We start from the raw sequence: 15,310 nt of genomic DNA, 5'->3' as shown, positions 1-15,310 counted from the left end.
TAGAAAAACTTAATTCAGCCAACCTAGTTTGGAAAAAGAAAATTGAACATCCTACAATTATACAATTATATATGGCTTTGCAACATTTTTCTTTTATTTTGTAATTATTTATGCACCAATCGAATTTGAAAACGTAATTTCATTCATCGCCGCATACAAAGTCCACCCTAAAGAGTAGCAGTGATGTCCAAAAACGAAAGAAAAGGCCAAGATCAGTTTGTGGTCAGAGTTAAGAGGCTGATAATTAATAAAGTTTATGTCCACTATTTCTCATAACAAATTCTTTAAACTTAGACGATAAAATTAATTTATGTCCAATTTTTTTTTTCTTTTTTCATGAAAGGAAACTTTTATAGAACCAAACACCACAAAACATACACACCAGTATACCGGTTCAAACTACACAAAGGGCAAGAGAGCAACAGACCACTCTCACAGCCCTACAACTGAAACTAAAGCAGAATAAATTCTGCAGAACTATCTCACACAGCTCAACAGCTAAACAAGATACAACCAAACAAAACAGAGCCGAGTACACCAACAACCAGAACAACTACACAAACAGAATCTATTGAAAAACTTTGTAAAGATTCCACAAGCTTGCAAGTTGAAGATTCTCCTTAGACTTCTTGTAAGGTCCTTTACTCATGATTCGAGCACGAACATCCCATTTAATTTTTTCCACAATATGCTCCTCAGAACTAAGGATGTTCCCATGTATTATGTCTAGGTGGTAGATAGCAGCACCTAAGCATAGAATGCATAGTCTAGCCTTCAGGCAATCTGACCTTAATTCCTTCATGCTCCATTTTTCAATATCATCCTAAGAGTCCCTCGGCTGCCTCACCAAACAGAGAGCCATCGCCATCAATTCCTTCCATATGCGATTGCTGAAGCCACATTGGAAGAATATGTGCTCTCTATTCTCAATCCTTCCCCGGCAAAACGAGCATAAGCAATCCCCTAGAAAACCCCATCCACACATCCTTTCCTTAGTAATCAAAGCATCTCTGAAAACAAGCCACAAAAGGAAGGAATGTCAAGTTATAGCCACCGGGTTCCACACCATTTTCCACCAATTCACTGGAGGCGCCTTTATCCATATTGCATCCCAAGTTTCTGAGCATACAAGAGTAGCTTCTGTTTGTGGCCAAAAGAACCAAGTAACAGTGAAAACGAATATCAAAGAAACATGTTGAAAGGCAGTAATGAGGTCACAAGCAGGGGAAACATCAAGTTGTCGGTGTATCGACCTGCAATGTATGAGTGAAGCTATTACTTAAAATAATGGAGAAACAATTAGTAGAGTAGCTTCTGACTCCCACTATAGGGTCAGCTTTTTTCTATAGCTACTAAAATAGAAAATCTTGTAACTAAGCAATGAAAGAAAATTCCTTGTGCATAAGCACTTTTATCTCTTCTAAGCTTTTTTCAAGTAATATAAGCAGATTATTCATTCACATCGTGTGTGCTGATGGTTGTGGCTGAGCATAGGTGCTAGAGACTCTAGGGCCATCACGAAAGGCGGAAAGATTGACAGTAAATTCTGCCCCATTGATGTTGGTATTAGAGCATAACAAGGCTCACAATGGCTGGTGATATAGCCCCAAGAGATCCAAGATAGGGTGGCTCGGCTGCCTAATTGTGTTATCATGTTTTCCATCAAGTTTTCTAAAAGGTACCAGAATGGCATCTAATGAAATCTGAAACACTAACCAGAAAGCATCATAAAAGCGCCATTCAAAGGGAATGAGTTATTAGACTTCAAAATAACAAGGGAAGCAATAATGTATCAAAATTTGCCATGAGCACCTAGGGGAAGCTACTCTAAACAGGAGGATTTATATATAATACCCTTATTTGAGTGATTGAGATTCTAATATGAGAACACCAATTCGTTCATCAACAATTTTCTTTAGTGCCATACTAGAAGACAGTTATTAGCATGAGTTTACTTTAGAATGAATTATCTAGCAAATGATTTTTATAGTGCACGTCCTACCAGTTGATATGTCGAACAGAATAGAATTTAGACATAGGTTTCCGACTTTCATATCATTGCCAAACGTTTTCATTTTATTTGTATAATCTCCTAAAATGATCCATGCAGCCCCAATTTCAATTTAGTGGGGTGATTAAAGGTTAAATGAGTTGAGACGTGTCGTGCTGCACAAATTAGAAAACTGACTTGTTTTATGTAACAATATAAATAAGTCTAAGTCCCTTACCACTTTGTGCAGATGTTGCTGTGGGGAGTGCTGGAAGTTTGGTAGCTGCAATTCCATAAAATCCAGAAGAAATTAATAAAAAAGTGGGAGGGATTCATCCAAAAAAAAAAGTGGGAGGGAGAAAAAGGGAAAGTGGGGGTGCAGTAAAAAGTGGAAGCAAAACTTTGTAAGCAAAAATAGATTCCATTGAAAAATGAAGATTTAACATTTGAGACATACTTTTTATTGTGGGTAGAAGCAGGTACATAAGATTTAGAGGGCCAAGGAGCTGCAATGTTATCACTAAGATCGCAAACGAAGCTGACCCTGAAGTTCTATCATATGTTGCATATGAAGACAAGCTTGGTAAAAGGTAGCCAGACTCTAAAGAAAAGACGGATGAAATAAAGTTAACTTTTCAGAATTCTCACTGAAGAATAAAGAACGGAATTTCCAGAAACATTTTAAATGTAACAATTACTATCAACAACTACATTTTGTAGTGTCTGGCATGGTATAATTAGTTATAGTAAACAAATAATTTTTCTTATAAATAAAATTTAGGATTAAGTATATGCCACAACTCCTAGTACTTAACTCCATTCAAAGTTTCAGCATGATTTAAAAAACATTTTTTTTCTTTTTTCTTTTTTGTAGGGTAGTAGGGGCGACATGCAATTCCATGCTCATATTTATTAACAGAAGATTCCAATGTAGCAGAAGCTAAAGGTAGCTAGGCCAGGAAACTTTTCTCACCTTTGGCTTTCAAAGAGAACTATTTCTTATGTAGAAGCCAATCTTATGAGCTAATCAAAGCAAGTAAAAGACTCACATCCTAGAAGATCAAGAGACACTAAAAGCAAACCTACACAAACAAGTCAAATAAAGGCCTCTCCTACAAATCTTGAGATACAAGCAATATAATCACATGGAACATCAAACTAAAAACTCCAAGATCATGATGTTTAAATAGCTAGAAAACAGCATTTTCAAAATAAGTGCATTACCTTGTGATCCCACTGGCATATCCCATTAGTAGATTCCACCAGCATCAACAACAAATCACACACACACACACACACACACAAAAAAAAAAATACTTGTTAGAATCATTTCTTTCTACCAGGCTGAGATAGGAATGCTTTTGCTCATTTAAGTGGTATATAGTACAACTGACCTTAAAGAGAGAAATCCTTGAGGTTTATATGACAAAGATTATAAACAAGTAGGAAACATTAGCTTCCTGCAACCTTGTGCCAATTGATGCAGCACAATTTTCAAGTCTTGCAAGTTGGTGAGGAAGCTCTGCTGTTGCAATTGAGACACGTACGTAACTCTCCATGGCTTTGCAGCAAGCTGTCTCGTCATTTATCACATTTCCACATTCTTTCATAATGTTTTGTCATGTTGGGAAAAACCAATAGACATACTGAACCAAGTAATAAAACAAAATTGAAGATCAGCAAGTCAGAGGTAGAATTTAGTAATCCTAATTGATTCTTCTAGATCATAATGAAAAAACATATCAATACGAGGTCTTTGTCAGAGCCTAGACAAATTTTCAAGACATACATGTTCTTTCTTTTACTTTTTATTTATTATTTTCATGCTAACCTTTATTTACATTGCAATTTGAAAGTCTTCTTAGAACATTATTTGCTGAAGAAGGATCAAGTTTACTGGACAGCCACCGGACGACAATATTTTTGCAATCGTCCATCCTTGTTGAGTGTTCAAGTGAGACAGGGCACCCATCCATATTTGACATACCATTTAGGCCAATCTTTCTAGCAGCATCTAGTATAGCATTTTGGCAAACTTGGTCACAACACTCATTGACAGGATCAATCCTTCCACAAAGGACCATAAGTCTTGAATAGTCCAGAGTGCGCTTAAACTCATCAACATCCATAACAGGGCAAGAGAATTCTGTGAGGTTCTCTGGTTGAAAGGAATAGATCTTCTAGAGATTTCATTTGGCCCTTGACTCTCTAGGATTTTCTCAACGTCTAAGAGGCAGTGCTTAGCATGATTCTTGTTCAGAACAAGTCTCTTGGAGTACTTAATGGACTGCCCAATAATAATCACTATTGTTGCATCAAATTGAAAACAACATGCTACATTGGCTCAAAATGGTGCAAAAGAAGCCCAGCAATCGGTTGCTTTCATGCTTATCACGCTTTCAGATGAAATATTTAAGAGTCCTGGAAAATAATTAGCAGCATCCAATTAAGCATTTTGATAGAAGAGCTATGAAAGTATTTTCAATTAAAAAAATGAAATGGTTCAAATTTACGTAGAATAAGAAGGTATCACTTAGTTATAAATGGGACCATGAACTTTAATTGGTGATCAGACGTCAGTTCTACCTTTTGTAGTTGTGTATTTGTGTTTTTATTATGTGGTAGAAAACCCTACGATGGATCATAGCATTGCTTCAGTTTTATAGAGACATCATTCATTCAATTTTTCACATTAATATTCAGGATTGCTTCCATATTCTAGCATATTGCAAAAATCCCTCAATGATTCTCACACCCATTTCATGAATTGATGATTTTCTATGAATGCCTCTCTGACCATCAAAAACCAAAATAATAGAATCAAAGTTTTCCAATGAAAATAGTAAAAAGGTAAAATCAATCCACGAACAGAGAGAGTTGATGTTAGACTCCAGTAACTATAACAATAAAAAGAATCTGTCTAAATCTGCATACATTTGACAATGAGAAAACAGAGAATTAATTATGCAAAAAAGTTATTGAGGTTTTTTTTTTTTTTTTTAATGAAAATTTGGGATTGGAGTGACGTCCTTGGTCTATCATAAGTGTTTTACCCAATACGGGATACTATCAAATTTCAAATGGAAACAATACTGGAAATTTGATACAGGAATGCCATTGCAGTGAAAGATAGGAAACAATACTGGAAATTTTGAGAGCTTCGGGCAAATCTGATTTCATATGCTACAGTTAGTTCTGCATATGAAATCAAATATTATATATCGAAATCCTGCAAAAAGTAAAATGAAGATGAACAACAAGAAGAAGAAAATTACTGTCAAATTGGTGACTTAAAAACCTGAAGAATAATTGGCGCATTAGGCCACTAATCCCCTCCAGTCGAAAAGTTTGAGACGTGAGCAATGTTTGGCCAATCCTCCCCTGTTCCTTGTTTACATCTTTTCTCCAAGCGAGGACAATCCCCAATTATCAACCGATGTAAAGAGGTGAGGCGGCGCATACCTTCAGGCAGTGATGTTAAATTGGGACACTTCCAGATCTGAAGATGCTGGAGTGAAGTGAGGTCGCCTATCCACTCCGGTAAAGAGTTCAGTGTAGGGCATTTATTTATGTAAAGCTCTTGCAAAGTGGTAACATGTCTAAGCTCCCTTGGGAGAGACACCAAGTTTGGAACATCTTCTATAAATAGATAACGAAGTGTTGTAGATCCAAGCCATTGTGTGCCCTCTTCATTCTCATTACTGATAAGTTCCCTACACTTATAAATCACCAGACGTTCAAGCGCGGAGAGATGTTGAAAGAGTTGAGACATGAATATTCGTAGTTTACAACACTTCCGAATATCTAGAGTCTCAAGAGAAGTGAGGTTTTGCAGCCACTCCCCTGGCAGAGATTCAAGTTGCTCTAATTTCTCAAGAAAAAGAGACTTCAATTTGGAGAGATCCGAAAAGGGAGAAGAAGAGGAGTGTGCTGTTTCGCTCCCTTGTGCCACTACTGGCATTAGAGACAACATAGGACACTTTCTAATAATTAAATAAGAAAGGCATGGAAATGATGGAAATAATGGAAGATGATGATGTGGCTCATGCTCTGTTGTTGCTGCTTCCCTCAACCTCCACCATCCCCTCAACTTAGGCAAATCCTCAAGTACGAGACTTTCAAGAGATAAAGAGGACACGTCACTGCCATCATTGCTTATGTACTCCAGCGCACTTAAGTTTCGAAGACTAAGGTTCTTGAGAGAAGGAAAAAGGTCCAACGGAGGGATATGTTGGAACCATTTACAATTGAATATCTGAATATCAACCAAATTCGAGAGCGAGGACACCCAGCCCGATAACCTCAAACCTGCATACCCATTTATAATTAATGCTTCCAAATTTAAGTGTGGCTGAAGGTTTTGCAACAGCTGTTCATCATTTTCTATTGCCTTATCCCTATCATGATCATCAAAATCTGGGCCCCACTCTAATGTCAACTTTCGAAAGTATTGCTTCCTCTCCAAGTTTGCAGCCTTGGCTTCTAATGGAGAAGATCTCAAGTGCTTTAAACCAATGATATGTAATTCTCCTCTCAACTCATCTAAACTTTCCAGATCGGCTAGCCCACCCTTTCGCTTCAGAACACAACTTCCCTTCTCCCCCAAAGTGTATTGCATCAGTGCTTGGAGAGCGGTCAACTTTCCCAATCCATGCGGCATATGAGTCAAGCTGTGACACCCATCAAGCACAAGATGCCTAAGGCTGATCAAGTTTGTAATGTCTTCTGGCAATTCTTTAAGCCCACTACAACCCTCAAGTCTTAGTGTTTGCAAATTTTGCAACTTAGTTATAGAAGCGGGGAGTAGTTTGATATCCTTATTGCAAGAAAGATCAAGATGCCTAAGGCTGATCAAGTTTGTAATGTCTTCTGGCAATTCTTTAAGCTTCAGACAATACGTAAGTCTTAGTGTTTGCAAATTTTGCAACTTAGTTATAGAAGCGGGGAGTAGTTCGATACGCTTACTGTGAGAAAGATCAAGATGCCTAAGGCTGATCAAGTTTTTAAGGTCTTCTGGCAATTCTTTAAGCCCACCACAACCCTCAAGTCTTAGTGTTCGCAAATTTAGCAACTTAGTTATAGAAGCGGGAAGTAGTTTGATAAGCCAGTTCCAAGAAAGATCAAGATATCGTAGGTGCTTTAACTTGCCAATGGAATTCGGCACTTTTTTACAACCCGATCCAGCCAATTTCAAGGTACGCAAGCATTTAAAACTTAAAATAAGTCTACTATATCCTGACTTGTTACTCGGAATATGTAGAAAAAGCGTTCGCATTTTTTGTGCCTTGAGCAAAGGAGTTGGAATATCACTTAATGAATATAAGGAATCAAATGCCACATGGATATTTCTTTCAACTACTTTTTCCGCACTTGGATTTGAAATTATGCACTCGTCCCCCGCTACTGATTGTGCAAGATCATGAATAAGGTCATGCATTTTGCATCTTTCTATATTACCATATTCATCTCTTTGTATGTCTTGAAAAAAAGACCTCCAAAGCAAATCCATAAAATACTCACGACCAATATCTTCAAGACATCTGGTTCTATCTGACCAATGAATAAAGCTTTGAGCTGTCCATAGCTGAATCAACACCTCCACTTCAATTGCATGATCTTTTGGAAACAACGAACAGAATGCAAAACATTGCTTCAATTGTGACGGGAGATGATCATAACTCAACTTAAGTATTGGAAAAATACTATTGGCCTCTTGATTTATTTTGTAAAGTTCAAAGTTTTTAAAGTGCAGCCAATCAGCTTCTGAGTTTTTGAAGTATAATAGACTCCCTATGCTCCTTATAGCAAGAGGAACTTGTGCACACTTTTTAATGATTTCCCTTCCGATTTCTACTAACTTTGGATTCTTTGCCTCTTCCCCGTCTTTAAAAACCATTTTCTTAAATAAATCCCAAGAATTGCTTTCAGATAAACCTCCTAGAAGATACGATGGCACCGTGCCTGTAATCTCAGCAACTTTTGTGCTACGTGTAGTAATCAAAACTTTACTTCCCCTCAGACCACCCAATAACAGTGTTTCCAACCTCAACCATGTATCACGATTCTCATTCCATACATCATCTAAAACAAGTAAATATCGCTTTCCATCAATTTTTGCTCGAAGTTGACGTTGCAACCAATCCATCGGTCTCCTTTCAATCGAACATTCTACGATCTTTTGAACAACAATTTCCACATCAAAAGGATCTGAGACGCACACCCACACTCTTAGCTCAAAATGTTTTTTGACTTCCTCGTCGTTGTACACATATTGAGCAAGCGTGGTCTTGCCTAGTCCACCTATCCCAACTATGGGAATGATGGAAACGTTCTCTTTCACTTCGGAATCCAATAACAACTTTTTAACAACCTTCCTTTCATCCTCTCTCCCAATGACTTCTTTCTCACGTACAAAAGAGTGTGTATCTTCTCTCTTCCTATGCTCAAACTGTGTCCCTATAGGACGCTCAGTGAAGCCAAATTTGATTTGATCAGCTGCCATGTTATCAAGTCTCTCCCTAACTGCCTTGATCCTATGACCCATTTTAATGCCATATTTAAGCTGGTTCCATTTGGAAAAAAAGACGCGTACCTGTAATACCCTCAAATATTTAGTATGGTCCATTTCGAAAAGTTGAACATTTTTTAGGATGTGTGTGGAATGAACGAAAATATGAAGGTCATGATTGACAATGCTTGTACTTGTTGTGCTTTCATTTACAACCACACATTCGAAATTTCGAATCCGATCATTGTGATAGTTTTAGAAACTTCATGGCTGAAAGAGCTATCGTGATTTAAAAATACAAAGAAGAAGGGTTAGAAAAAAAAAATAGAAGAAAGTGGAAAAAAAAATGAATAAGAAGGGGATTAGAAGAATTAAATATCAGGTTTATTTGAGAGAGAGATTAGGTTAGAAGAAGAAAGGTTAATAATAATAATAATAATAATAAATAAATATACGAAAAGTTAACACCGTTAAAATCTATTAAAAGTAACATGTCTCTCTCATATGTCTTAAGATATTTGTCAACTTATTAAACCAATTTGTAACTTTTGACTCCAAACCGATATATAGCTAATTTTTGTCCTTATCCGGGGGTTGAATTCTTAGGCCAATAGATTCTGTTTGTGTTACTTTTGGACATTGGAGAGAGAGAGAGAGAGACGTAATATTAAACATATTAAATACATATTAAACCATAAACCATATATATTTACTCAAAATGGACACCGTCGCAATTCTAATTAATTCTCTTGAGAATGTATGATTTTCACTTAAGTTTAGACATTTATCACTATTTCACAATTTGAAACACCTTAAAATGCTATTTGTCTCAATTTAAGCTATTCTCTTTAAAGATTTAGATTATATATATATATATATATGATTGGCTCTGGCCTGTGTTGTGATAAATATTTGTATGCAGACTGTGATAAATATGTGTTACACACGTTATCATGTATGCATGGACATTTATGAATTTACCGGTTTTGCCTTGATCTTATCCTGTGTCATCACTTGTCGGCGTAGAAGTTCGGTGGAGTAATCATCCAGCAAGTCATCGGCTTCGTACATGGCATCCTTGAGCTTTCCAAGCCAATTTTTGACCAGATGGCTCTTGGCCTGCTTCTCCTCCGCATCCAAAAGCACAGCTTGGATAGTGGAAACCGTGTTCTCGAGCTTTTTAAGCTCATCTTTGAAATCCCAGAGCAGTCCAATCTGTTGGAGAGCAAGAGAGCCCGAACTCGTAATGATACTCGCAGCAACGTCGTAGAGAACTGCCTCCGCCATTTGTTTGTAGGTGGTGAATCAATTGATATGTTGAAACCCGCTGTTGAAGTAGTGATGGGAGTTGTTGGGAGCGTAGAATTATAAGGAAGATGTGTTTGCTGTAAAGCAGATGGACAAGCCAATGGACACTGCTTTAAAGAAAGCCAATGAGGCCGGCCATGTGCGTTTGTCTCAAGAAATGGACAGAAAGTGAAAAAATACAAAAAAGCAAAAGTAAAGGACACGTTCAAGTGGGGGATGACAGACTTAGAAGTTTCATCAGCCATTCAATCCGACTCAATTGACCAAACATGAATGTGCTAACAACTTCCTTTCACCTTCTTGGAAGATCACTTTATATAAATAAATTTGAAAAAGAACATTATTATTATTAGTAGTATTGTTAACAATATACTACAAGTAATGCATATATTTGAGAAATAACATAATTGTTTTGTATGGTTCAATATATACTTAACATTAACATATTATATTCAAAAAAAGTTTGGAAAATGCATCTATGGTCATTTGATCGTTTTGTGAGTCCAATGACGATCTTTTTTCTTTCTTTTTTTTCCATGCCATGAAGCGTAGAAGGAGGTCAGTTGTACATGCATGGAGACGTAGATGCTGTAAATGTTGTTATTTATAATATTTTTAGTTGCATTCACAAAATGTGAATACCATTTTTAAATATTTATATCTTTGCATTTGTATCATGTTTTTTACTAACCACATATGCGCGGTTATTATGGTTATTATCTGTTATCCGCATGCATTTTGAGCCTATTTTAATCTTTTAGACAATTTTTGAATTTTAAACGATTTTAAAAATAATAGTAATGAAGTATACGAAACAGATCTTAAAATTATGAACATCTACATATATATTTGCACAACACTGCCACTAGGAGATATAAACATATATTTGAACTATAAACATATATCAAACACAAAATAATAGTTTTGGACAAAAAGATACACATTACACAATTTGAGAGTTTTTGAGATATGAAAGAATCAGAGATGAGAGGCGAGTGGAAGAAGATGGTGGCCGGCTTTAAGCTCCGGCGGCATCACGGTGAACTAGTGAAGTTAATGAGTGAATTGTGAAAAAAAAAAAAAAAAGGAACTCAAAACAATGTAAACATAACTTATACTTAATCTACAAATAAGTCATTTTGGTATTAAACACTAAAATGATGTTGTTTTGGTGAATTTAGTGAATTTGCCTCATTTGACTTAACAACTTTATTTTTTTCTCACCTAAGTTTTACTTTGTATTATAGATGATACCTCACTTATGGCTGAAAATGGATATGGTACTTTCATTTATAAATTGATGGAACTTCACTACAATACTCGTCAAAAACTGACAAATGTCACTATGGCTCATTAAAAATAAAAAATAGAAAACTAAAAAAAAGACATAAAATATAAAATAAATTAAAAAAAAATAGAAAACTAAAAAAATACATAAAATATAAAAATAAATTTAAAAAAAAAAGTGGCTCGGCTACTCTAGTTTCGCCTTGGGTTAGTCATACAGCCGGTCTGGAGGTGCTTGAACCATTCCCATTCCCCTCCTCCCCCCCTAAAAAAAAAAAGGTCATATATATTGAGTACTGACTTTCAAAGGTGATTCGGCCGTGTAATTTTTTATTTGGGATGGTTTGGCCAAAACAAAATTTTCTTAGAGGGCTTGTTACTTACACATCAGGAGCACAACAATAGCACAATAGCCTTTCATATGGGGGTGGGTCCTAGTGTGTGGGCCCACCCCATATGAGAGGCTGTTGTGCCCCTATTGTGTCCATAATATGTAAATAATTTTTTCCCTTTCTTAAATAGACAATGTTACCCGATGGATTAGGTGCATAAGTTATATTTTTTTTTTATTGAAAATAGTATATTAACAAAAGTTAAATACAAAACTTGATTAAATAATAAACTATTATAGTATTGTATAAAAAGAATATAAAATAAAAAGATTATGTTTGAACATTTTGCTTTAAGCATTAATTTATATATAGGTTATCTTCCAATTCTGGCGTTTCTTCCAAGAAAGTGAAAGGAAATTGTAAGTAGATGTTGGACAATTGGTTGATGAAATGTACCTATCTTAATTATTTCAACACCGCGTGATCATGACCACGACTGGGCTATCACTATCAGCCCACATTTTTGACCTTTCCGTCACTTAATTAGATGATGATTTAACAACTGAAATTTGAGACTACCGCACATTTGTAATTTAATTCGCCGCGGAGTAGCACCCTTTTCGGATAAAGTATTGCTATTTAGTATTAAAGCTTAAAAGAGTACATCTTACTCTTATTATTTTATAAAATTTACAAAATAAAATACCCATGTTTATAAGAGAAATGAGATTTTTAAAATAAAACTAAAAATAAGTATGATAATCAAATCAATTAGACTCGGTTATAATAACAAACCTTGTTATAAATTATAATAATCCTATAAAGTAATTATCCTATAATGAATAATCACCTATTATGGAACCATATCTTATATTCTAACAAAAATCTCTCACTTGTTAAGCTTGGTAAGGAAGCAGATTAATTAGAAAAAAAAAAGAAAAAAAAAAGGGGCAGATCGAAACCTTAAGAGAATTTTTTTGTGGCACTTCTAGTTCTTCCAGTGCAATATCAGCAACAGTAAGTCCAATTAATACAAGCTTTCTTTTGACTTTTTGGTCAATTGTGTTAGATTCACATGAAAGTTTTGGGGGGCGGGGGGAAAGAAGAGGAAGAAGGTGACATATTGTCATAATATCCGGCATATAGACCAAATATTTACAAAGATAATTAAATGATTTAGGCGTCAGTTACAATTTAACAGAATATGTAAAAATATTCATCTCTAAATTTTCATAAAAAAATAAATTATATGTTTTTTTTTGTTTAAAAAATGAGAATTTTGATAGAATGTAACGAAAAATTCTAAGAGCATTCACAGCGGCTTATGGGAATTTTGAGCCAAAATAGATAAGCAAAACCTCTTTTTGCTATCTTAGCTAATCAATTTTCAGAACCTCATCCATCGGCTTATCTAAAATTTCCTCTACTTTATTAAAATAATCATTTTTGAAGACAGGACCAACTGCCAAGAATTCACAAATCCCTACCAGGAGCCGAACGATGGTGGACACCCAGCCGGCCTCCTCAAGTGAGGCCACCCAGTGGTCCGGGAAGAAAAGCCACCCGCCTTTCCTCCGTGTGCACGCACTCCACGCATTCCCACTTGGGCACTGCCACCAATCCCAGGCCCAAGATTGCCTTCCTCTTCCTCACAAACTCCGACCTCTCTTTCGCTCCCTTTCTCGAGAAATTCTTCTATGGCAACCGTTACCTCTACAACATCTACGTCCATGCCGACCCATCGGTGAAAATCACCCCTCCTAGTGGTGTATTCCAAGGCCGGTTCATCACGCACGCGAAGACACTACAACGCTCGCGGCGAGGACGCCATGCTTTCCAAAGTCTTGTTTGAGCACCCCACCAACACCACAAGTCACTCCGCCGGTACTGAGCCAAGAAAATCAAAACCCCAACCCCAAACACCAAAACCATCAATTTCAGCAGGAAAATGAAAAGGACAACCTATACCCATGTTGCCGAGCAGCACGACGGTGAGCTGGTGTCGTGTGTTGTGACTCACTGACCAAATCCCATACCCATCCTCCCAGTAATTGCAGAAACAACTCAAAGGAAAACCCAAATCCAAATCCATCACCAGACGAGATCGATTGAGAGAAAATGAGAGAGGTTCAGCAAGACCGACTGAGAGAGAGAATGCCGAAGACGACGAACTCACAGAGAGAGAGAGAGAGAGAGAGAGAGAGAGAGGCGGGAGAGCATGGCAGTTGTCGTGTTGGGAAGGAACTGTGAGAGAGTGAGAGAGAAAGAAAGATTAAAAAACGAATCCATTTGTGAACAGTGTAACGCCAGATGGGGCGTTATACTGTTCACCAATGGAAGACAAATCTATTTTAGATTGTGAGTAGATAACCGGATGGAGGTGAGTTTTAAGTAAAACTTGAGCTATTCTAGCTAAATGGAGAAAGTAGCGACTCCGATGTGAATGCTCTAACGAATTGATGAAATTAAAGAAAATTGAAAGATTGATACACTAAATAAACACTTTTTAAAGTTTAAAAATATGATTACAAAAGTAATGAAAAATTAAAGGTAATAAGTAATTTTTTTCCAAAAAAAGTTTATATTATATTCATCTATCTAAATAAGTGGCTAGGTAATCCATATATATACCAGCAATTTGAGAAACAAACAATCCAACCATGACAAATAAAAATGAAGCCAAGTAGCCAACAAGTTAGTATTTGCTATCTAACGTTGACCGAAAGTCAAAACAAAAAGGAAAATGATAAATGTACATCGCATTTACAACAAGGGTACAACACTCCTCTCACATGGGGTGGGCTCCACACACTGTGGGGTCCACCTCATGTGAGAGGGGTGTTGTACCCTTGTTGTACATGCGATGTACGGGAATCACCTCTCAAACAAAAATGCGTAAAAAATAACTATTGGGACTATATTTTTTTTATTGGACATCTATAAATTTTATTAAGCTGACATATTGTCTAAAATATAATAAAAATATGTAAAAATTACAGATATTTTGGACACGCAACAATTTAATAAATTAAGTTAGAGTAAATTCTTTTAACCCATTTCGAATGAAAGTTTTATTTATTTTTTTTTTTTTGTAGATTTATTTCATGAATATGAATTGTAAGAGATTTCCACGAAATGAATATTACAAGAAATTGAAGGAAGATGTGTTTGCTTGTAAGGCAGATGGACAAGACAATGGGCACTGCTTTAAAGAAAATCCAATGAGGCCGGCCATGTGCGTTTGTCTCAAGAAAGGGACAGGTTAGCCACAGGAAGTGAAGAAAACACAAAAAGCAAAAGTAAAGGACACGTTAAAGTGGGGGATGACAATGAATGGGGTAATCACAACTTCCTTTCACCTTCTTGGAAGAAACGCCCCAATTGGAAGATCACTTTATATAAATAAATTTGAAAAAGCATATACTACAAGTAATGCATATAGTTAAAAAAGAATATAATTATTTTGTATAGTTCAATATATATTTTAACATTCACACATTATTTAAAAAAAAAAAAAATTGGAAAATGTATCTTATGTTCATTTGATCATTTTGTAAATCCAATGACGATCTTATTCTTTTTCCATGCCATGGAGCGTAAAAGGAGGAGGTCAGATCTTATTCTTTTCTGCATTTGCATCATGTTTTTTATTAATCATATATATATATATATATATATATATATATATATATATATATATATATATATATATATATATATATATATATTTAAGCTTATTTTAGACTTATAGACAATTTTTGAATTTCTATTAAAACATATTTTAAACGATTTTAAAATAATAGTTAATGAACTATACGAAACAGATCTTACAATGAACATCTACATATATTTGCACAACAATATTGCCACTAGGAGATATAAACA

The 15,310-nt window shown here is 35.7% G+C and overlaps 2 protein-coding genes across 6 annotated transcripts in view; both read right to left on the bottom strand.

Annotated features, from left to right (window-relative positions):
• Window positions 1-453: 453 nt before the first annotated feature.
• LOC133860698 (putative disease resistance protein RGA1) overlaps window positions 454-15,310 on the bottom strand; it is a 67,071-nt gene continuing 52,214 nt past the window's right edge. For 2 of the 5 annotated variants that reach the window (XM_062296277.1, XM_062296273.1), the window contains 6 exons: window positions 3,822-4,411; window positions 3,385-3,636; window positions 3,215-3,226; window positions 2,448-2,591; window positions 2,229-2,273; window positions 454-1,253 (listed from right to left, as the gene is read on the bottom strand). The gene's annotated coding sequence lies outside the window, so the exon portion shown is untranslated. The remainder of the gene's footprint in view (window positions 1,254-2,228; window positions 2,274-2,447; window positions 2,592-3,214; window positions 3,227-3,384; window positions 3,637-3,821; window positions 4,412-15,310) is intronic. The other 3 variants (XM_062296276.1, XM_062296274.1, XM_062296275.1) reach the window with 3 other exon arrangements.
• LOC133859534 (putative disease resistance protein RGA3) lies at window positions 5,301-9,940 on the bottom strand. Its single transcript, XM_062294958.1, has 2 exons — window positions 9,480-9,940; window positions 5,301-8,582 (listed from the first exon to the last, which is right to left on the bottom strand). The coding sequence occupies exons 1-2, from the start codon at window positions 9,783-9,785 to the stop codon at window positions 5,316-5,318; spliced, it is 3,573 nt and encodes a 1,190-aa protein (XP_062150942.1). The 5' UTR covers window positions 9,786-9,940; the 3' UTR covers window positions 5,301-5,315.

This window comes from Alnus glutinosa, chromosome 2, assembly GCF_958979055.1.
Source record: "Alnus glutinosa chromosome 2, dhAlnGlut1.1, whole genome shotgun sequence".
Taxonomy (NCBI): domain Eukaryota; kingdom Viridiplantae; phylum Streptophyta; class Magnoliopsida; order Fagales; family Betulaceae; genus Alnus; species Alnus glutinosa.
The sequence above is the reverse complement of the archived record's forward strand: the minus strand, read 5'-3'. Positions and strand labels throughout refer to the sequence as shown.